The sequence below is a fragment of the Solea solea genome, chromosome 18 (assembly GCF_958295425.1).
Source record: "Solea solea chromosome 18, fSolSol10.1, whole genome shotgun sequence".
Classification (NCBI taxonomy): Eukaryota; Metazoa; Chordata; class Actinopteri; order Pleuronectiformes; family Soleidae; genus Solea; species Solea solea.
This window is the reverse complement of record NC_081151.1, coordinates 10,876,269-10,898,900: the sequence shown is the minus strand read 5'-3', so window position 1 is coordinate 10,898,900 and position 22,632 is coordinate 10,876,269. Positions and strand designations below refer to the sequence as shown.

General features: G+C 40.7%; 3 protein-coding genes and 1 long non-coding RNA gene across 5 annotated transcripts; 2 read left to right on the top strand and 2 right to left on the bottom strand.

The window, feature by feature from the left end:
- Positions 1-1,978: 1,978 nt before the first annotated feature.
- On the top strand, positions 1,979-11,216 carry bend3 (BEN domain containing 3). Of its 2 annotated transcripts, none has more exons than XM_058615095.1 (4): positions 1,979-2,348; positions 4,095-4,149; positions 4,384-4,557; positions 6,743-11,216. In XM_058615095.1, exons 2-4 carry the CDS (start codon positions 4,114-4,116, stop codon positions 8,975-8,977), a joined length of 2,445 nt encoding a protein of 814 aa, XP_058471078.1. In that variant the 5' UTR covers positions 1,979-2,348; positions 4,095-4,113; the 3' UTR covers positions 8,978-11,216. The 2 variants fall into 2 exon arrangements, with proteins under 2 accessions (XP_058471078.1, XP_058471077.1); XM_058615094.1 differs by having other exon boundaries at positions 1,982-2,348; positions 4,384-4,562.
- Positions 11,217-11,230: 14 nt separating this feature from the next.
- mtres1 (mitochondrial transcription rescue factor 1) lies at positions 11,231-14,652 on the bottom strand. The gene is made up of 4 exons (XM_058615102.1): positions 14,501-14,652; positions 12,734-13,187; positions 12,391-12,463; positions 11,231-12,283 (listed from the first exon to the last, which is right to left on the bottom strand). Exons 2-4 carry the CDS (start codon positions 13,165-13,167, stop codon positions 12,101-12,103), a joined length of 690 nt encoding a protein of 229 aa, XP_058471085.1. The 5' UTR covers positions 13,168-13,187; positions 14,501-14,652; the 3' UTR covers positions 11,231-12,100.
- Positions 14,047-19,411, top strand: LOC131444605 (uncharacterized). The gene is made up of 3 exons (XR_009233747.1): positions 14,047-14,364; positions 14,546-14,633; positions 18,468-19,411. It is a non-coding gene; the product is annotated as an uncharacterized LOC131444605 (long non-coding RNA).
- On the bottom strand, positions 19,391-22,395 carry tmem151bb (transmembrane protein 151Bb). Its single transcript, XM_058615101.1, has 2 exons — positions 22,312-22,395; positions 19,391-21,166 (listed from the first exon to the last, which is right to left on the bottom strand). Exons 1-2 carry the CDS (start codon positions 22,390-22,392, stop codon positions 19,757-19,759), a joined length of 1,491 nt encoding a protein of 496 aa, XP_058471084.1. The 5' UTR covers positions 22,393-22,395; the 3' UTR covers positions 19,391-19,756.
- Positions 22,396-22,632: the final 237 nt, after the last annotated feature.

Genomic DNA, 22,632 nt, shown 5'->3' with positions numbered 1-22,632 from the left:
TAAACCATATCACTAACCATAACCATAACCATAACCAGTTCATGGCTAACCCGAACCTTAACCAAACCAAATCTTAGCCCTAACCAGTTACTCAGAAATGAACAATGCCTCATTGAGACCAGGTTTTGGCCTCCATGAGGACTACTACAAGGAAAAGATCCTAAAGAGGTCATAAATACATGTAAAAGTACACACACACACACACACACACACACACTGTTCTTGTGGTTAAACTGATCTTTGTTAGATAAAATGTTTCCATGTGTACAAAATACCAAATAAATAATGTGAAATATTATTATATTATTATCCTACTTAAATATTTCTCTCTCCAAATATTAAAATATATGTAGAATATATATAGAAACTAAGATAATAGCATGCAAATAAAAATAGCAATATAAACAGTAGCAGAAAGACTAGAATAGATGGCTAGATGCTGATTCTCATACAGTTACAGCAGCTCACCACATGAGGGCAGCATTGCCCCTGTAATGTGAGCGCCACAGTTCATAGTGGAGAGGATTTCTCCTCCGCTTCCTTCTGCTCTGTGCTAAAGGAAGCTGAACAAATTGTGACAAAATAAAAGTGCATACATAGAAATACATATGCATTACTGATATACATTTTTTTTTAGCTGATTTGTTTTGAAAGATTCTTGTTTTGTGGGAGGATTTAAGGATGTGCAGAAAGTGTCATGTTCTCTCTTAGATCACATGATTTATATTATAGTGTTATTATGTTACTATTGATCAGTACTACAACTACAAAAATCCTGCTTACTTTACTCTTAAGTCTAGAGAGCAAAGCCTGTTATCTGGCTAAGTACGACCTCTTAGTGCTGAATTTGTTGATGATGATGATGATGATGATGATGGATGTACATTTACTAATATTGTAAAGTTTTTGACTGTACTTTCACAGTAAATTACTATGTGTATATTAACGGTATCCTAGATACTCAGGTTACTGTAATTCTATATTAAATTACTGTAAATGTTCAGTTCAAATCCCCCATTTGTTTTCTACTGCATTTTAATGTAACTCACAGTAGTACTGCCTTATACTGTGTCTTATCAATATTGTCCTGTAGAAATGCTGTATTCTATTAATTTGTTTAATTTGAAAAATGACTTTGGAGGATTTTCCTCTAAAGGCCACAGTTTTATACTCTCAATGATCCCAGTTAAACACTGTTAAATGAAATTCATATAATGTGAGATTAAAAAAGAGGACATTTTAACATAAGAAAATCCACATATCTTTACTGTTTATCGTAAGTTATTTGGTTTTTGGTTTTGTACATTTCTTTGCACCTTTAGAGGTTTATTAGTTTGCAGCAAATGCAATGTCTGCTGTATTTTGTTATTTTTCAGTTCAAGTTCAGTATCACCACACTCCGTTCAAATTAATACCACTTATGTGATTTTACTAGGGCTGAAATAATTACTCAATTATTAATGGATTACTGAATTAATTCTCATTTTGATTTGCAGACAAAACAAGACAGTTGATAACATCATCATTTCCAGGTTTGAGAAACACTGATAACATTTTTCAACACTTTCTGAAATTTTATGGACCACGTGATTACTCAAGAAAATAATCGACAGATTATGAAAATACTCGTTAGTTGCAGCCCTAGATTTTACTGCCCTCTAATTTTTAAACAAACAAAAAACACTGACACTGGTTTGGAGTAAATAACACAGCTATCATATAATAATGTAGTTTATAATGTTACATTTGTAATATCAATAGTAGTCAAGTACAGGTGACTCTGAGGTGGTTGGCAGGGAGGGCGCCAAAATCCAATTCAGCTTCGGGCCCCATAAAGCCTTGGGCCGGCCCTGCATAGAGCGTATACAATAAAAAAGGAAAATGTGCAGCAAATGTACGTGAAAGTTAAACGTTTTAAAGATGCGGCTGTAATTTACTGCTGCAGCACAGCCACCACGTGGGGCACATTGTGTAATTAATACTTAGTTTATACTGAATTAATACGACATAATAATCAATAATTACTGTTAACCGCTGCTAACAGCTAACAGCTAACGGTACAGTAAAGGGCTTCGTTGTCACGCCCGTGGGGCCGTGTACTCTCCAGTGTGGCCTTCATTCTTCTTCCCCTCTCTCCCACAGCTGTGCGGAAGTGACACAGCGGGCGCGCGCCGTGGTCACGTCACGCGAGAAAGCACAGAAGCATAGCGAGAGAGAGAGAGAGCGAGAGAGGGGGAAAATGTCAACAACAAGAACAATACTTTCCTACAAATAAAGCACCGCCTTGGGGCCGCGGACATGTCCGACATGTTGTTTATACGACCGAGGACTCGCGTGGACTCGTGAAGGTGAGCTCTAACCGCTAGTCACGCGCCTTTACCGTTAATTTACTAAGAGTGGGAGAAGAGAGGAGGTTGGGAGGGCTTGTGTGGCTCGTCCACGCAAACGTTGCCGCGTCATTAAATGTCTCAGTTAATGTTGCAGCTTAGAGAGGTGAGTGAGTGAGTGAGGAGTGTTGTTGAGTGGTGAGTGAGTGAGTGAGTGGAGGTTTATGACGAGGTAACAACACGCGCACTAATGTTAGTTGTTTTGGTACATGGGCGGAAAGAATGAGGAAGTGGGTGAACAGTGAAGGCTGGAGGAGGAGAGGAGCTTAGTGTGTGAGAGAGAGTCTCTTTATTTTCTAACACCGTGTGTTCACATTTCACGTGTTTTAGCACCAACACTCAGGGGCGGTCCAAACCATTATGGGATCCGAAGCTGAATTTGATTGGGGGGGGGTCTCCCACCAACTCAGAGTAGCCAGTGCTTGACTATTGATACAAATGTAAATTGCATTAATTATAGTTGTGTTATGTACACCAAACCAGTGTCACTCTTTAGTTTATAAGCCATCATGGTACGGATTGGAAAGGTAAAGCCCCTAGTGTGACATCATAATGACATTGAATGTGACACAACAGACAACAATGGAGGACATCTCTATTTTTTTCCTGCTCAGTTTGTGGCTGTTTGTGTCAACAAGAAGTCACGTTTCGTGTGAGAATATACCGTGGACGTTTGCCCCGACTTCAATGGAATATTTACACCGATCGCAAGGGTGTGAATTTTTTCACAATTTTTTCACAATCAGATGACTGTCATGGGTGGAGATGGTCTAGCTCCATCCTGAAATGTACCGTACCACTTTACTCTGTTACCCCAAGGGAAGGGTGCCAAAGAATGGGCCGGTTGGGGCTGGTTATTATGGTACTATTACGGTACTATTCTTAATGCAAGTACTTACGGTACTATTCTTAATGCAAAAAAATACGTACCAAACCGAACCGTTCCACATGGCTTAAGAGAGCACTAAGTGTGGTGATACTGAACTTGAATTTAACAAAGTAAACCAGTTTAATGATTTGGATGTGCAAATGTGCACTAAATGAGCAAATCTTCAACTCCAAAACCAAGTAACACTATTTAGATATCTAAATATATCTAAAAACATCTAGATTTCTTTAATATGTTAAAATGTTTTTTTTTTCTCCAAAAAGCAGCTGCTTAGTTCGCTTTTGCCTTGGGCCGCCTCTGCCAACACTCTTGTTTCCAGTTAATATGCCTGGAGGCAGCATATCACATGCTGACTGTTAGAGCAGCAACACACACACACACACACATGTTTGAATAATTTAGTGTGTGAGTGACAGAGGTTTATTAAACAAATACTGACGTTTTCCATCATCTTCTTTCATTTAGTGGACTGAACAGCAGGATTATTCAGAAAAAATACTCATATATATTAATCAATAATGATATTGTAACACTCAATCTTGGATGTATTGAAATTTTCTAGATAAATCGTATTCATATAACAGTTAAACAATAACAAAGTAAACACAAACATTTTTTTAATATACCATATGATTTTGGTCCACATGCCCTGTAAATGTCCTGTGTTATTAGACCAACATTAGTTAACTAAGGAAATGCACGCCAAAGAAGCTGGAACTGTGTTTTTAAAATGTTTTCCCTCATGTTATGTTTACAAAATATCAAAATATTTGTGACTATATTATGAAGTTTTTCATGTTTGTGATTTATTTTTCCAGGCTATGAATTTCTCTGAGCATGGGGAAGTTTCAGATGAAGCGATGCTTGAGAAAGGCAAGTTCTTCAAACTCTATCAACAACAGCACATGCATTGATAACATAAACACGGCAAAAACATATGTACAGATTGATTGTGTCGAATGTTTTTTTTTTTTTCGAATGATACACTGAATGAGGGTCATCTGCATCTTTAGAAGGAACGTGGCAACGTTGAAGTGGGGTAGACAGAGAAAGGCTGATCACATGAAAAAACTGCGGTGGTTTCACTCTGTGCATCATTGTTTGCAGAACACAAGCATGTCCGGGACATTAAGGAGGAGACAGAGGACCGTGCTATTTGCAAACAGCCCGAAGGACTTGGAGCTGGATCTCATGAGGCCTCAGAGGCTGGTAAACGGACATCAGCAGAGATGGACCCTGACACAATCCAGTCCAACAGCAGCAAGAGAGCCAGAGTCTCTGGTGAGGTAAGCTAACTTAAAACCATATTATCCAGTAAAATCTGTATATATTCTTTTTATTAAGAAGGTTAAAGGGGTACTAAAGCTTTTATTGATGTGTGCTGTGCTTGTTTGAAGTACTTGCACAGTGTCAGTGTCTTACACAGAGCTGACCGCATGCTCGCTATGCTGGGAAGCAGAAGACAGACAAGCACATGCTCAGTGGAAAATATAGCAGCCAGTGGGGACATCAGGAAAATCAGATTTTAGCCACTTGACAAAAGGCTAAAGGCTCAGCCTAAGTGTATCTATCCATTTTAAATTTCTAAATGTGTTTGTTGCTTTATTCTCACAGTTAAACTGGCTCTTCTGACCATTGCAAGCTGCTCACTCAGTGCTCCATAGTCCATAGAGCAAATACGCATTTTTAGGTTGTATAGAAAGTATCGGTATTGCTGGTATACTGCTGCCTCGTTTGATAAGTTTGTATAACTTAACTTAACTTATAATAACTTATGTAAATTTGAACACATGATTTCAAACAGCAAAGTCAGCAAAAGGCACATATTGTGGTGTAGTGCAGTGAATATATTGTCTAACACAATCACAACCCCCCCCCATACGAGTGACGGTGCTTCGCTGGTTAGATAAGGGGAAGGAGATAATGATAACTCCGGAACTTAAACCGAGACACTTGTAGAAGAAAAGAACCACGGACATCGTTCTTAACGCTGTCTTCGATATAGGCTGCCTCCGACTCCTTTGTGCGCTCTTCATCAGAAAAGTTCTTGTATTTCTCTTCGTGTTTGATCACGTAGTAGCGTTCAGATTGTAATCCTTAAACACAGCGACTTGTGTACCACAAATTAAGCACACGGCTTTACCTTTGACGCCTGTAAAGAAATGTTTAGCAGTCTATGTCTTGTTGAAAACGCGCCATTCGTAATGAACTTTTCTTTTTTAGCCGGTCACCTGTCGCTGTGCAAACAGACGCAGATACGTGCGTCCATACGTCAGGCTTTTCAAAATAAAAACAACACAGTTGTGCATGCGCAGCATAAATACTCGTTCATCTGTGTTTATGACTGACATACCGCGGGCCGTAAAATGCCCAGGTCTGTGCTATATGGACTTTGGTGCTGGAGAGTGTTTTACAGAATTTAACTTCAGGCAGTTAAACATATACGTTAGATAGGGTACACTTACAGTACGCTGGTAAATATTTTATGATGTGAGACTTTTGTTAAGTGGCTAACATCTGTTTTTCCTAATGTGTCTGCTGGCAGTCATGTTTTCACTGAGCATGTGCCTACCTGTCTTATGTTGCTTCTCAGCACAGGGACCACACAGAGCACAGTCAGCTGTAAGTGATGGGTCTTTCCACACAGAAACAGAACAAAACGTGAACAGTCATTTTTGTCATTGTGGAAAGGTTTCCTGTAAACACAGTATTGTTTCAGGAAATGTCTCATCTTCACGAAACCTCCCAAAACGACTCAAAAGAGAGTCAGAGAGTCGGCCTGACTGTAGACATAGCGAGGGAGAGAGAAACACTGTGACCACAGTCACAGACAAGAACAAGCTGTGGATGTGCAGTGCAGCTGACCGTGCGTGGAACAATCACTAATCTGTTCATTCAAGTAAAAAATAGTGTCTGTGAAAATAGGTTTCTTTTTCTCCTTTCCTTAGTGTATGATTCAGTTTCACTCTTAATCTTCAACACTTATTTGTTTCTTCACTCCTGTGTCTGAACTCACTGAGGACATGTACTAGTCATATGGAGTGTCTTTTCAGGCTGACTTTAGTTACTTTTCATTGAGAGTGGTTGGTGGCACTGCCAAACAATCTCCAAAACCAAGAAAAGGATGACAAATAACGATGGCGATGACGAAGATAGGGACAGTGAATGCCAGTGCAAGAGAGAGGTGGGACTATGTCATCATTGCTTTTCCAAAGTAGCATTTGTTGTCTATTTGAAAACCCAAGAGCGGTGTTTTGAGATTTTCCCATTCTGGGACCTGTTAGAAAAACAAAAATATTCAGGTCTCCCAAAACGCTGTTTCCATATGTAAAAAAAACCTACACCCGTTACTATGTGGACATGCCCTATGTGTAAGTCCCTCTATAACCACACTCAAGAAAACCAACCATGTATTTAAGGTGTCTCTTATATTACACATGATTTGAATGTTGTGTCTTCTTTCTAGATGAGGAGGCACTTGATTGATGTGAGCGGCAGACATGAGCCTCTGTGCCTCACCACAACTGGAGAGAAGGACTGCATTCAGGAGACAACCAGAGTTTCCTACAGAAAGCCTCTCTTCAGCATCTCCCACAGGATCTCAGAGAAGAGGAACACTCCGGGTCTGGAGCAGCAGGCCAGTCATGGCGCCGGAAATCAGCTCAACTTCAGCAGCATCCTCTCAACCAAGCTCCAAATTCCAGAGGAAAACGGCCAAGTGGAGAGCCCCCTCCCCAGCACAGACAGTTCAGGCCAAGCTTCAACAACAACAACAAACTCTAGCCTTTATCCTCTGATTGAGAAAATGTTTTTCATTCTCAATACCCTTAATTCAAGCATGACACAGCTTCACAGCAAAGTTGACTTGTTGACCCTGGAAGTCATGCGGATCAAAAAGCAGGTCAAACCAGCTGAGATGTCGACAGAGTTCGCGCCTCCGCCTGAATATCTACTCACAAGTGACGAATTGAACCAGCTAATGGAGCAGACGTCCTGTGCTGGGGAGCTTGGCTGTCGGCTGCTGGTGCATCTCTTCCCGGAGCTGTTCAAAGCCAGAGAGTGCTCTCATGAGTGCATGGCGAGCAAGAGAACACTTGAGTCTTTACATCTGCAGCTGATTCGTAACTACGTCGAGGTTTGTTACCCTTCAGTTAAGAACAACAGTATCTGGGAGGAAGAGTGTCTCCTCCAGATCAATGATTTCTTTAATCGTTTCTGGACGCAGAGGGACGTTGATGGCGCTCGGCTGCTCAGGAAGCAGACCATCACTGGTGCTGGGATAAAAACGGAGCATCCTCAAACATATCATTTCATTAACGAACAGGGTCAGGAAGAGCATTTTGCTCTGGATGATCAGCAAGGCAGCCTGGCGGTCTCAGATGCCTCCTTCAAAACGCAAGCCTCAGAGGAGCTTGACGAGTTCTCTTCCCCTGAGGACTTAATTGTTTTTCTAATGCATCGTCTTTTCCCTGAGGTGTTTGAAGGGGGGAAGATGCCTGAAGGCTGTAGCAGTTTCAGTAGAGTGGGGCAGCAAATTCTGGACTCTGACAAGATGGACGTAATCCGAAAGTATATGGAGGCAAATTTCCCTGATGTGCCGGAGGACAGCTGGCTCCAGGTCTGCATTCAGCTTATGGAGGATGCACTTGAGGGTCCGCACAGTAATGGCAATGGGAGTGAACCTGATAATATGAACGACGAGGGCTATGAACTGACCAGCCTTTCAGAAGATGTTTCTAATATTAAAGTACCAGAATTGGCAGATTATGAAAGACCCAGTCGCAAAGCCAAAAAGTCACTGCTCACACCCATGGATTTTGACAATTTGGATATTCCTCTACCAGACTTTACCATCCCCCAAGAGTACCTTTTGTCCAGGGAGCAGCTGAAGAAAAACTATGAATGTTCACTGTCCATTGGAAACTTTGCCTCCCGGCTGCTGGTGCTCATGTTTCCCGAGCTGTTTACCCATGAGAACATAAGAAAGCAGTACAACTGTAGTGGTTCACTTGGAAAAAAGCAGCTTGATCCTGTTCGCGTAAACCTGATCCGTCATTATGTGCAGGTAGTCTACCCGCAGGCCAAGAATGACAGAGTGTGGATGTTAGAATTTGTGGGAAAACTTGATGAGAGGTGTAGGAGACGTGACACAGAGCAGAGGAGATCCTACCTGCAGCAACGCAAAGTGTATGGTCCAGAGTCAGAGCAGGACTTTCTCTGCCAGCTCAACCAGCTCCATCCAGATATCAGAGAGGATCTCGATATCCCTTCTTTACCTCCTGAGAAAAGCAGCAAAGACTTCTGCAAAATCCCCCTCGATGAACTGACTGTATCTAAACCTGACTTCCCTGTACCTTCTCTCTACCTGCTCTCAGACATTGAGGTACGGGAAATCGTACAGCAGAGTCTCTCTGTTGGGAACTTTGCTGCTCGCCTTCTCGTGCGCCTCTTCCCTGAACTCTTCACTCCGGAGAACCTGAGGCTGCAATACAATCATTCCGGGGCCTGCAACAAGAAGCAGCTTGACCCTGTGCGCCTCAGATTGATCCGTCACTATGTGGAAGCGGTGTATCCTGTGGATAAGATGGAGGAGGTGTGGCACTATGAATGTGTGCCAAGCATTGACGAACGCTGCCGGCGCCCCAATCGCAAGAAGTGTGACATTCTTAAGAAGGCCAAGAGGTCAAGCACTGTGTCCTAGTTACAGTTACTTTGCTGTTATTTGTCATAAAATGATTGCACATTATACAAGCTGAAACCACATCGTTGAACTTTTACAAACTGTCCATGTAGGATGAAGCCAAGCTGTTTATGAGTTTATTCAGTCATGTTCTTGGTCATATTTTACCTTTAGGCTACAGCAGTTGATGTTGAAGTTAAAGTTATTGTTTAGTTTTTTTGGAAGTTTGTTTGTATGAGGTACTGACACACAGTCAACACTGAAATCCACCAATGCATCACCATGAGCCAGCCTGAGACACAGACGCTTGCACTCACTGAGAACATGGCTGTTAGTGTGGACACAAGGTACAAATAATGCCGCTTTTTCACTAGCGATAGCACCTGGTGCTTTCTTTAGTACTTGCTCTGGCTCTCCTAAATATTTTCATAGACTCTTAATTGATTTATTCTTTGAAGCATGAATATTAATCAATTGCAATGCCTTGACTTTAGTGAAGTAATTACGCACAGTCCCAGCCATAACAACAAAATTAGAAAACAATGCTACAGAATTGACATAATCATTTCTTTCAGTGTTTCGGTTTTCAGTTTCGGCCAACAATTTTCATTTCAAAAAGACTTAGAAATCCCTAAAACATGCTTTAATCTCCAACAAATAGGAAGGAAATTTCTAAAATCTCCATATATAGCAGAAGAGTCCGGTGTATTTAGCGACAGCACTGCCAAAAGCTGGTGATTGTGAGCCGAATCACAGCCCATCCATCCATCCATTCATCTTTTATCGTTTTATCCTCCACATGAGGGTCGCAGGGGGCGCTGGTGCCAATCCCAGTTGACCCAGGTCGAAAGGCGAGGTACACCCCGGACAGGTCACCAGTCCATCACAGGGACACATATAGAGCAAAACAAGCATTCAAATCACAACCCCTTCCGCTGTATCCCAGTTCCGTGTCTGCGCTCTAGTCATGCAGGAAGTACTGAACGATTCTGTGAATGAATCTTTTTAATGAACTGATTCTAATGATTCAATACACCAAAAAGAACTGCATTGCCCATCACTAGTTTCTGTGTTTGTGTTGGGTATAAAAAAAAAAAGAGTAGAGCCGAGTAGTGCTAGAACTGTTTAATGGAAAAGCGCCATCATTTACAAGACCCCATCCATCCTTCCATCCGTCTTCTACCGCTTTATCGTCCACATGAGGGTCGCAGGTGGCGCTGTTGGGCAAAAAGCGGGGTACACCCTGGACAGATCTTACAAAAGACTTGCCTATTACTACTTCTACAGTGAAAATATGCTGATTTTGCCTTTTGTAGCTGGAAACTGAAATGTGTAAACCACTGACTCTTGCACCAAAGTCCATAGAGAAAAGCTGCATTTTTTGCTTTGATCATTTTGTGAGCTGCTGGTCAACTGTTGCCTCATTTGTTAAGTTTGTGTCACGCAGGTGAATCTTTTACCACCAAAGCCACAAACTACTTTGGTGAACTTACTGATGGAGGTAGATTTAGGTCAACAACTACTGTGTGCTGTGTTGTTAAATCACTAATGAGCCTTTTTTAAGTGGCTAACATCAGTTTCCTCTTCATGTCTGCAGTCAGGGTGTGTGTCCGTGTCTCAGGCTGAATGTCCGTGTCTCAGGCTGGTTCCTGGCAATGGAGACGCTTACAGTGAAGTCAGCACTGACTCTGTCAGTACGCTATAAAACCACACTTCAAAAAACCTCAGCTATCTATTTTAATGTAGTCTTATTAATGTTGGATAAAGCGGGGGGGAAAAAAAACTGCTTCTATTTAAAAGCCAAAACTGTCATAGCTTATCTAACATTCTTTGTTCTTAAATGTTGTAGCCTTAACAACAATAACAATGACAGTAGCTGATAACATCGATCACACCTTTGCTCTATGGCTAGATAGAATTCCTAATGATGTGATGTAGAGATGGGTGACAAATTAAAGGAAAAACCCAAATAAGTGTGAGCGGAGAAACACGATGACTGTGAACATGATATAGTTTGGCCTTTACAGTCACCAGACTTCAGTTGAACACATACAGGAGATGGTGATAATGTCCTGGTGGTTATTCCTGTAATTTGTTGCCTGTATGTATTGCCATTACAGTTACTGATGTAGCATTGTGCCACCACAGTTTTAATAACAATGTGCTTATGTTAAGCCTTCTTATCAAAATTTATATTATAAAGACGATTTAACATGACTCATGAAAACTTCTTTCTAATAAAATCTTAATATAAATATGACATGACTGGACAAGTTTACATTATTGAATGTAGCTGTTGAGGTATCTACTCAGCTTTTTTTATTTATTTCACACACACTCTGAGAAGGAGAGGTCATCCAGGCCCAACCCAAGACTTCATGGGGCCAAACACAGTAAAAAACATGATGCGTCTGATGACTGAAGCTTTATCTTGCTCTCTTTTGTCATGCTCTACTTTCTCCCTCTTTCTTTTCAGCTCCAGAGTGACACACATTTCTAAGATATTGTGCATGCTCCTCTCTCATTAATTACAAGCAATGATGCAGTGTGTTATACATAAATGTCATGGTTGTCATGTCACCTAAGGAAGTAGGAATCACTACAAGCATTGTTATGTATAATATCTACCCTTTTGGGTATTATTATCATCATGCACAAACAATAACAACAATAAAAAAAAAATCAAATGTTCTAGGGGGTCCCCTGATGGTCACGGGGCCTTAAGCAGGCACTTAGTTCACTGATGCCTTGGGCCGTCTCTGCCTGTATCTGTAGAAAATGTCATCAAATTCCATTCTTTTGAGTTAGGCTGCTCACAAAGGGAGAGACTAATGCTGACAAAACAACCTTCTTGGAGGAGGTAAAAATGAGGATTTACAGGACTAAACGCAAGTTAACAAGTTTGAGGAAAACATGTGAATCTGTGATTTCATTACATCATTTTCGAAATTCAAAATGCACATTTATTGAGAAAGTCACGAAGTACTGTGAACATTATTGGACATTAATGGCTTCAACCATTGAAAAGTGTTAGTCATAACAAATAACTGATTCTACAGCCAGCTTGTTCGAAACAAATCATAGTTATTGGCAGTTATATCATTTCTACGTTGTATTAGAATCCGTATTGTCCTTTTTTGAAGTTCAAGGCTTAAAGACTTCATTCTTGGGAAGTTCCACGTTTTTCCACCGCCTTAAAGCAACTTTGTACGTTTCTGATTTACTGGTTTCACCAAAAACTCTTCTGATGGTGACTCGCATTAGAGTAACAGTGTTGTCTTCTGGCTTCTCCGACAGTACCATGTCCAAAGTGTCCCCAACCTTCACCTGCATACGGAACAAAATATGAGTTGTGTTAAAGGAATCATGGGATTGGCAGGTCAGATTAGGTAAATTGGATGAATACAAGACTTTTAATAGAATTTCTCACTTACGGTTTTACTTTTCTTGATAAGTGTCTGCCCATTAAGCCTGAGTTTGCCACCGTAAAAGGCATCTTCAATTTTTCTGTGTCGGAATTAAAGGACATACTGTTCAGTTGTGAGATTAAAGGTGCTGTTATTGTTTACAAGTTACAAATTGTAGTCTATTTAGATGTACCCCTGCTCCAACACACCTGATTCAAATGAATGGGTCACTATCAGGCTCTTTCAGAGCTTGATGACACGCTGACCATTTAAATCAGGTGTGTTGGAGCAAGGAAACATCTAAAACATGCAAGGTAGTGGGTCCCCAAAAAGCTCTGCTCTAGACAGTGGTGAAGATAGACTGACTTACTTGTGTGCCATGTCCAGGCCAGCTCTCATAATGACATCATAGCGAAAGGACTGCACATATTTGTCCATGTCTTTATAATCTTTAGGTTGATTAGGGTCCTCTTCCACCTCTTCTTCATTATCACTGTCCTCTGGGTATTTCTCCTCCTCTTCTTCCTCCTCTTCCTCCCGTGTTGTCCTTGCTGCACCTTTCTTCTTGCTGCTTTTGAACCTCAGATGATGGACAGACCAACTCCTGACAGCATCTCTGCCATGGGAAGTCAGTCTGTGACAGCCCAGTGTGGGGAATGCAGAGCAGCCCCACAGCTGGCGTGTATGGATGCTTCTGGGACACCATTTTGTCTGTCTCAGTCCATAACCAGCAGCTAGCAGGTGGCCGGGGTGCAGCCTCCCGAGCTGTCTCATGGTAAGAGCCTGCACCACCAGATTCTGCATGTTGGTGCTCCAACCAGACACTAGAAAAGACACAGAAGATCAGGAAGCATAATGCTATATTATGATTGTTGTTATTATTTTGGCCATGTTGAGCACTTCACAGCAACATGTGTACAGGGATTAGCCACTGTTAGCATGTGTGTGACAAAAATTGTAGTCTTTGTATATAGGAAAATGTAAAGTATAAGCTAATTTCTCCATATACTTCCATTCAAATTTACAAGAAAAAAGCTTTTGTGTAAATTGGAGGTTTGTGAGAAATTCTAAATTGGTTCATAACTCATGTCCTTGGATTTATATTGCAAAATCATGCATTTTCTAAAAAAAATAAACTAAGCAAGAGTTTTGGCATCAAGGTGGAGTAATATGGACCATAAGCTGCCCCATTCCGTTTTACATCACCTCGGCCATTGTAGCCTCTCACTCTCAGGGAGGACACTAGATTTTGGGAATCTTGTGTTTGTTTCAGACCACTTTATTTATTGACTATTAAATATTAAAATAAAAAAGTTAAAGTAAATCACAGACCCAAGATTTAAAGTCAATATGGAATCAATATGTACATATTGAAAACAGTGTCAAGTGACTATGTTGTAAGGTCTAGTATGTAAAATGCAGTTGAAATATTTTCATTTGGTATCCTTTGTACCCTTGCATGTTATTTTACTGCTTGCTAAGGTATTTCTACATTTTTCTACACGTATGTATTTATCATTAAAGAGAAACCATCCTATAATTTTGGACCCGAGTATAAAGACAACAAAGACATTTCGGTTATGGCTTAAATACCTGTATAGAAAGCGAGTTTACCTCATATCAAATACTTTCAAAATAAAAGCCTCGCTTTATGGGAGTGTATCACTCATCTGATACACATTTCACCTTGAACACTTTAATACTAATTACTTCAAAATAATCATAACCTGACCGACACAAACTGGAACCTAATTACCCATATTATTAACATTAATTTCGGCAGTGATTCGTTTTATTTTTCGACTTATACTTGATACCGAAAAGGTATCCTATTCCTATTACCATAGTATGTTGCGTTACTTTACAAGCACGCAGCTCTCATTCTTGTCGTTGTTGTATATTAAGTCTGTGAGTGACGCAGCTTGACATGTTTCAGGCAGCAGCTGAAAGTGTATTTATGTTGAAAGCGACATTGCTGCTAGCTAGCTTTACTTTTCCTCAGTAAGTACATGGAGGCGTCCCGCCCACTTTAGCATTTGACTGACTAACAAACAGTAACATGTGGCCGATGTTATTTATTTAGTTGGTTGTTAAATGTTAAACAGGTACATTCTGTCCTTGTTTTGAGTCAACTTACCTCTGAAATAACCTCTTATAGCTTGTTCTGTGTGTTCCTGTTTAGTCGCCTGCGCTATCTGCCGACGTTAATGTGCTGCCATCTATCGCACTGGAGGAGAAGTACACCGAAATTCAACCGAGCAGCAGACCAGGTAAAAACGAAGAACAAACGGTTGCAGAATTGGTCTTGTTGTTGTTTTTGTCTCCCTGAACATAAGCAGCAACACTGTGGTGTGCCGCTGTGTCTCAGTGTCACATTGTAGCGGGTGCAGTCAACACATTCTCCCCATTTATTTAGAATTGCTCTTTTTTTTTGCGCACACACTAATTAGTGATTTGACCTCTGCATCTCATATTTATGATATGCTAAGTCACAATAGCATCTAATAATGGTGGGATATTATCTTAAAAAAATTATTAATATCTCATAATAATGACTTGGGTTTGCATTATTTCTTTCTATTCTCATTTGGTGGAAACAGACATCCATAATAATCCAACAAAACCACTTACTCTCACAGAAGCTCTACTGCCTCCTCCTTTGATAAGACCTCCTTTGATTAAACACCAATGTCACAAAAACAAACATTTGGTTTAACAGCTGCTGCAGGGTTTGAGGTGGCGAGTGAGCAGTTTACAAGATAGAAAAAAGGCTGTCAAACATTCTTAATATGGCAATTTTTTTTATTATTATTGTTATTGTTCAGATTAGCCTTTTGTTAAATGCCTGAAATCTGATTTTCTTTCATTACTTATGCTGGTACGAGGTGTAATCAGCCAGCAGGGGGCGTGCACAACTCAGGCAGCAGGCGTGAGACAGTTCCTCACACAGCCAAACTTTAAAAAACATCAACTATCCCTTTTAATAAGCTGTAAACATTGTTTCCAGCTATCCTGCCCTCTACAGGTCTAGAATTTATGAGCAAGCAACATTAAATGAATATAAAATGTCATTTGTGTATCCTAGATTATGGAGCCCTAAGATGAATTTGCAAATGTAACACGTTTAAATTGCATTAATTATAGTACTTGTGAAATATATTAGTCATTTATACCAAACCAGTGTCACTCTTTTTTTTTTTTTTTTATCTTTTTATTACCATAGTGTCTGAGTATTCATTTACAATGAGGTGTAGTGTGGTGAGAAATTGTGAGCCAGACCTTCTCAGTGCCTGACCTCATAAATTCTCTACAGAATGAATGGACACAAATTCCCATAGAAACACGTCAACATCTTAAGGAAAGTCTCCCAAGAAGTGTGGCCGTTATAGCCAACTCCATATTAAAGCACAATATTTCATAACAGTCCCTCTTGGTTTAATAATCAGGCGTCTGAATAATTGTGTCCATATAGTGTGTATATATAAAGATATCTTGTTTTCTTTAACATGTGTGTCCCAGTAAGCTTTCATAGTGACCAGGGCCCTTGAACCTGAAGCAGCTAAATGGAATTCAGCCATTTCTCCATTAAATCATTGACACCTTTGCTTTCTCCACTGTGACATGTTTAAAAAAAAAAAAAGCAGCATCTCCTCCACCACACACAGTCAGACACATTTTTAAATACTAGCTGGGTTGACCCCAGACATTTATTGCAACTTTTATAATTTATCCAGCATGAGATATATCTGAATACGTAGTTTAAAAGTTCATAAAGTCATTTATACAGCCCATGTGTGTGTGTTTATGATAACAAGAACATCTTTACAACATTTTAACAATATACATGAAGTAGTTGTGTATTGTTTCATGTCCGAGCAGTTGTGTACTTTTTTTTACAGATTGTTAACGTTATTACTTATTACATCAACATTCAAGCTTCACTACAAATCATAACTGTCACTGTCAAGTGCATAATACCGGTGTCACTACATTATTATAAAATAACACAAGAACAAAGATGGTGCAAGGATGTGTACAATAAAGTATGATCCTGTTGGACATTATAAAAAAGACAGTATTATAAAGGTGTTTATGTGTAAACATAAGTGCATTTACAACCTTGCATAAATACTGTACGGCCTGTGAATACTCCATATAATTGCATCTCATTACACAAACTCTCTTTACAAAAAAAACTTGGCGACACATTTTTGACTCGCACATTCAGTACAGTAAAATAATCATTTTTAGATTTTCTGTGGACATATAAGACACATATAAGACAGTGAAGTCACGTATGCTGGTGAACATTCTGGTACGTTTTATAGTTTTTAACACACTATTAGAGGGGAATCGTGCAAATTTGAGCGTAATGTTACGTTACTGATTCCTCACAACGTATTTGTCGTTTGACAGATGATTAAAGGAAGGGACCTTTCCTTCCATGTGATGATGAAACACACTGTAGTGTCAGTGTAAACCGGTCCTTATCTTGGCTGATTAATCACATGCTCAGGTGCTCGCTCCACAGTTGCCGGCAGGTGTTGTCGTGGCAGTAGGCAGCAAAAAAAAAGGTCCAGTTTAAGTAAAGATATAAGGAGCACTGGATCAAAGGTCATGGACGATGGATTCTGTTATAGTGTGTTTAAGTTGTTCATGGAAAATGCTTGTGTGAGGTTTTTAATGGCCCATTCATTCCATTCAGGACAAATAGAATCAACTCTGAAAACCCTTTAGAACAGGAGTCTCAAACTCTGTCTAGTCCATCTTTTTGAGAAACAGAAATAAGAACATTTGTGATGTTATTTTCCAATTTCAAAATAAAAGTCTTTCGATATGAAGGAATGTATAGTTTACAATGAAAACATATTTACTAAATGAAATTTTTTTTTTGCAGAAATAACTCATTCTAACTTTATATTAAATGGTGGTGCCGCAAGCAATTAACTGGGGGGGGTCACATGTGGCCCACGGGATGAGAGTTTGAGACCTCTGATTGAGAAGGATAGTACATGTGTTTTTACAGTGTGGTTGTATGAGGCACTGACACAGTCACAGAGGCTAACTTTGCTCTTGCACAGTCTGCTCTAAGAGACATGGACGCTCAGCCTCACTGTAAACATGTCTGCAACACAGAACAACAGATTTTTAGCCACATCATCAAAGGCTCACTATATAAACCTACCCCTATTTCAGTCTATGATATCTCAAGAATATGTTTACGTTTACTTAACATGTTCTGCCTGGAAACTAAAGTCTACGTTTGCAAACCACTCACCTCATGGAGGACATTGGTGATTTAAATCAACGCGTGAGTGGTTTACAAACTTCAGTTTCCAGGTGTCTAAAGCAAAAACAAATGTCTTAGGATTTCATCGACTGAGGCTTTTGTCAAGGGTCTAAAATCCTTGTGTCCTTGGCAGCAACGTTGTCAATAACTATGCACTTGATTAACTTGTGTGGGTTCTAGCATGACAGGTCCAAGACTTTATGGTGCCTGAAGCTGAATTTGATTTAGTAACACTATAATTTGTATGCATTATAGTTGTGTAATTTACACGTGTGGTAATACTGAACTTGAATTTACCAAGTCAACCGGTTTAATGACTTTGGTTTTTAACAGAGGTGCAAATGTGCACTAAATGAGCAACTCCAAAATAAAACCAAGTAAATTAAGCTCAACACTATTTATGGCACTTTTTCACTGGATCCTCTCGTGGACAGCTGCCATGAATGCTCGCTGTAACGCTCTTTTTCAAGTCTTGTGTTGGACATTACGCTCATGACTCTTCCAGTGACAAAAAGGTACCAGGTACTATCGTTAATGGAAAAGTAAAAAAAAAAACAGTAGAGTCGAGTCAAGTTGAGCTGAGTAGTGCTAGAACTGTATAATGGAAAAGTGGCGTTAAAGATATGCAGATTTCATTATGATAAAAAAAAACACACTTTAGTGTTAGTTAGTAGTTCGACTCTGGGTTCTAGACTCACACCGCACAAGCATTTCTGACTAAGTGTCAATGCCTTATCCAACCACACTTCAAAAAAAACTCAAACCTAACCTATCCCTTTGACAACATCCATGTTAAATCCATGTTCTCTTGCAGATATCCAATTCCAGAAACCACAGTGGAGTTTTGTGGTTTGAACACATTTCAAAAGCATCAACTGTAAACATCATGTTTGAACATGAAGTCCATCATCGTCCAAAGGTCAGAGAGGTTTTTGTATGGAGCTGCCATTCGCTCAAACAGTCGATAGTCGAACAGGGAGAGATCCACTCGAGAGGAACCATAGTCGAGTTTCCATACCAGAATAAACCAGTATGTAAAACAATCACAATAGTCAGTAGGTTTGCATTGAGTAAAGGGAACAGAGTTTTGTTTTTGTAGAACATGTCAAAAACTATACCAAAAAAAAGGCATTCTGGGAAATATATGATGATTTTTTTTTTTGTTAATCGCGAATTAGTTTCACTTGTTCAAATGAGAACGTGGCATTGAATTCCAGTTATTGCTGTAGAGTGAACTCAAAATACATAAAAACCTGCTCCATCTGCATGACCTTATCCCTCGCTGTCATTTCTCATGTGTGTGTTTGACTGAATGAGACGTTAAAAACGTGTCTGTCTCCTCCGTGGCCTGTGAAAAGGTCTTATGAGGTAACTGCAGTTCTAGTTTCAGTATCATATGGACTGCACATATGAGATCTTTAAAAGCTACGGCAATGATGTACGGTGTAACAGTCTTTGCTTTCATCAGAAGCCAGTCAGATACATTTATCTGTGTGTGTGTGTGTGTGTTTGTGTCATAGTTGGATAACAGGTTATTGTCATGTTGTTCCCCACTTACTAATCAATGTTATTGCTTTGGTGATCCACACATTCACGATGTAGGGGCTGGGTCATACTTTCATGTCCATGGCATGGCTGCAGCTTCGTTGTGAGGCTCCACATCAGTCTTGTTCCATTCCAGTAAGTGGTGATTCCTCACCAGGACTTCACCCTCATGTGTATGTCCTTGTACTTTGTACTGAGTTGTGCATGTGAGGGTCCCAGTAGACTTCCTCATATAACCTCTGAACTCTCCATGGTTCCCATTAGCACCAACAACGGGATTGGAAAGTCTTGTGCTACAAGGATCGTGCATAGCCTGTGCTTACAATCTGCACCTTTGTCCGCCTGAGCTCCACACAGACCACCCCAGATGACAAATTTTCCATCATGCGGACTGTAGCAGACCTCTACAGATACATGGACACGGAAAGCATGACCCGGCCTTGGGCATTGTTTCTGAAAGTATGGCATCACAGCATGAATCTGACATGGTTGCATGCTGTTTGTCTGATGTCCACGTGGTTTATATGCTACAGACATTTTTTGTCACTGTCCACATGATCATAAAGAAGTCTCCACACATGACCCGTGTCTGTGGAACGACCTGTGGTTGTGGCAGTTCTCGCTGCAGTGGACGATCAGCACCGGGTAGCACAGTGCATCCTCATATTCCGGAGGTCCCTCGTCGTCTGTGGTGAGACGCTCGGATAGACAGCGAGTGTTTTCACTGGGGCTCTCCTGGTCACCCAAACTGCCGCTCCTCCAGAAGCAGCTGCGTTGGGAGCCGTAGCGACGGGCCAGGGAGAAGCGACTGCCGCTGAAAGGGATGCGGGAGCTCGCACCGGTACAGATGCTGAGGGCGCTCCTGGAGAACACAGAAGAGCAGCTCATGGCCCGGTGGCAGCGCTCACAATTCTGACGAATCCCACTGAAGTTGGACGGGCCCTGGGCCAGGTCCATGAGACCAGCCTCTGAGTAACTGGGCACAAGCTGCTGGTTGGATCGAATGTGCCATTCCAGTTCAGTACTGTCAATGGTGTTAACACGAGGGATACGGCGCCAATACGGCCGCTCATCACATGGTGTGAGTGGGAGGTAATCTTGGCCGAAGAGCTTCTCCACGCGGTAGTGGACATACGCAGTGCAATACTCTGTGAAGACCCTCAGAGGCCAGGAGAACGTGAGGAATGAGGCAAACCAGAAGACGTAGTGGGACAGATACCAGGGACAGTGCTCGGGGTCAGACAGCACCAGGACGTACTCCTTCAGGTCGATATTTTTCAGGTGCATGCCCTCCCTTGCTTCCATGTAGTCGTCAAGGCCCTCGTTGTCGGTGAAAAACCTTGCTCGTTGTGTAAGGTAGGAATTCTCGGACTCTACGTTGGCAAAACTAAAGCACTTGGTGAACCGCATCTTTGTCAGCGCAGACTTCTCCAAACCCAGTAACTGTTTGGAAACATCTTTAACGCCACAGTGGCTGTAGTCATATTCGGCCTCTGCCACGTGGGTGTTGACACGTTCATGGTAAACCTGGGTACTCGTGTAGGCGTCGCCATTGCGGTAGCGCGTGACTTGCCGCGTTCTTCGAACATAGTGGTAACTTATGGCCTTCCACCAGATGCAGGGTTTAGCTTGTTGCATCCTCTGGGTGCGCTCGGAAATGCTTTCCACGTCCACTTTGTGCTGCAGCTCATTCTTCACATGAGCGTGCCAGCACTCTACCAGATAGACTAAATAGAGCATTCCCAGTAGAGCCAGAGGGATGTAGATGTAGCCGTCAGAGCAGGGGGTGTCATGGTACATCATGGATTTCCCTTTGAAGGCACTGTCGAACGTGAGGCGGGTGACCTTGGTCACATGACACCACACCATGGCTCCCATGCAGCCGTACATGAGAATGGACAGGAGCAGACATTTCCAGAAATTCTCCCGACACAGGGACTTGCTCAGAGACTGCTTCAGGGGTCTTTGCTGTCCAAGCAAGAAACATAAAGAAAAGGTGTGATCAATCATGTCAAGTCAACTATCTTAGCCAAAATGATGATTCATAATATTATTGTTTTAACTTATAAAACAGGAAGAAGGAACAGGAAGAGCCCTCAGTCCACACTCTATCCTCATTAGGTTGATATTGGATACAGAGAAAACAGATTACTTAAAACATTTAACATTTTTTAATGATCTTCCAAAATGTTACGAAATGTTTAAATGTTACAAAATCACCCTTGTAGAAATATGTCTTTTTAGCAAACCTTTTAAATTTAAAAACAAGATAAATCATGAGGCCCTGCAATGACTTGAAAAAAGGCAGGCTCCCCCTTGTGGCACTTCAAATAAATCATTAGGACTGTATGGTGGCATGATAGACTCACGGGACAAATGAACAATTTAAAAAAGGTTTAAAACTGGCATAAAACAATAAAATGTAATGCAGTGTAATGCATACATGTTGGAAACAAATCAAATTCTCATCCTTGTGTTACATTCAGAAAGTGATTTTATTTATATTATAGATATTATAGGTACAAATGCAGTGGTGGTGCAACGCCAATATTATTATTATGATTATTTTGTTTTATTTTTATTGTTGTTTATCATTTACATCTATTGGTGAGACCAAATAAAAATGTCCAGCTTTGGACAGTAAAGTGGACAATAAAGTGTTATTCTATTCTATTCTATTCCATTCTATCAGGAAAATTTGTATTTTTCCCATATTTTTCTGTCCTAATTATGAAACACAACAAAACTACTCATGAGACAACCCCAAAGGCATCTAAGAAGGGCCTAACAAATTAAATAAAATGCTTTAAATTGACCATCTTTCAAATAGATAAAAATAATAAGTAAAATAAAACAATATAATAAATATACCTAATAAAGTGGCCAGGGGTGTATATTGGGGGGAGATATTGAGCCATAGGCCTAAATGAGAAATGACAGACAGGTGAAAATGCTGATGAGTGAGATGTTTACCAATTGAACATAAAATAATGACTGCAGGCTACAATGTTTAGTAACAGATCACAGCCGACACACAGCGTACATGTGACAAACACATGATGACAGAAGGCGTTTTTCCTTCCCAGTATAAGACATGTTATTGAGAGTCTCACCTCCTCTCTGGTGTTGTCCTCCTCCAGAACAGTGGTCGTACTGCTTTCACTCGCTGTCGCGGCCGATGCTGGAGGAGACATGGTGCTATACTGGCCGCCAGATACTGATGGTGATGATGATTTTAAATAACAATAATAATGACAGGGCGTGGAAAAGGAAGAGATTTCACTGCCTCGCTCTGCAGCTTCTCCTTAACCACGGCGACATGAACGGTACTTGTCATTCACGGGCTCTGCAACCGAACATGAGGCATGTTGATCGGTGAAACACCCCCCACAAAACAAATGCAGGAGATCTTTTTCTTTCTTTCTTTCTTTTTC

What these genes read in the sequence shown, in the direction of transcription:
- bend3 (XM_058615094.1), top strand. Translation starts at nt 4,098, where the DNA reads ATGAATTTCTCTGAGCATGGGGAAGTTTCAGATGAAGCGATGCTTGAG. An exon ending in TGAAGCGATGCTTGAGAAAG is followed by an intron (nt 4,150 to 4,383) that starts GCAAGTTCTTCA and finishes CATTGTTTGCAG; the next exon opens with AACACAAGCATGTCCGGGAC. An exon ending in GAGCCAGAGTCTCTGGTGAG is followed by an intron (nt 4,563 to 6,742) that starts GTAAGCTAACTT and finishes TCTTCTTTCTAG; the next exon opens with ATGAGGAGGCACTTGATTGA.
- mtres1 (XM_058615102.1), bottom strand. Translation starts at nt 13,167, where the DNA reads ATGCAGAATCTGGTGGTGCAGGCTCTTACCATGAGACAGCTCGGGAGG. An exon ending in GGCCTGGACATGGCACACAA is followed by an intron (nt 12,464 to 12,733) that starts GTAAGTCAGTCT and finishes ATTCCGACACAG; the next exon opens with AAAAATTGAAGATGCCTTTT. An exon ending in TTATCAAGAAAAGTAAAACC is followed by an intron (nt 12,284 to 12,390) that starts GTAAGTGAGAAA and finishes TTCCGTATGCAG; the next exon opens with GTGAAGGTTGGGGACACTTT.
- tmem151bb (XM_058615101.1), bottom strand. Translation starts at nt 22,392, where the DNA reads ATGTCTCCTCCAGCATCGGCCGCGACAGCGAGTGAAAGCAGTACGACC. An exon ending in AGGACAACACCAGAGAGGAG is followed by an intron (nt 21,167 to 22,311) that starts GTGAGACTCTCA and finishes TTGCTTGGACAG; the next exon opens with CAAAGACCCCTGAAGCAGTC.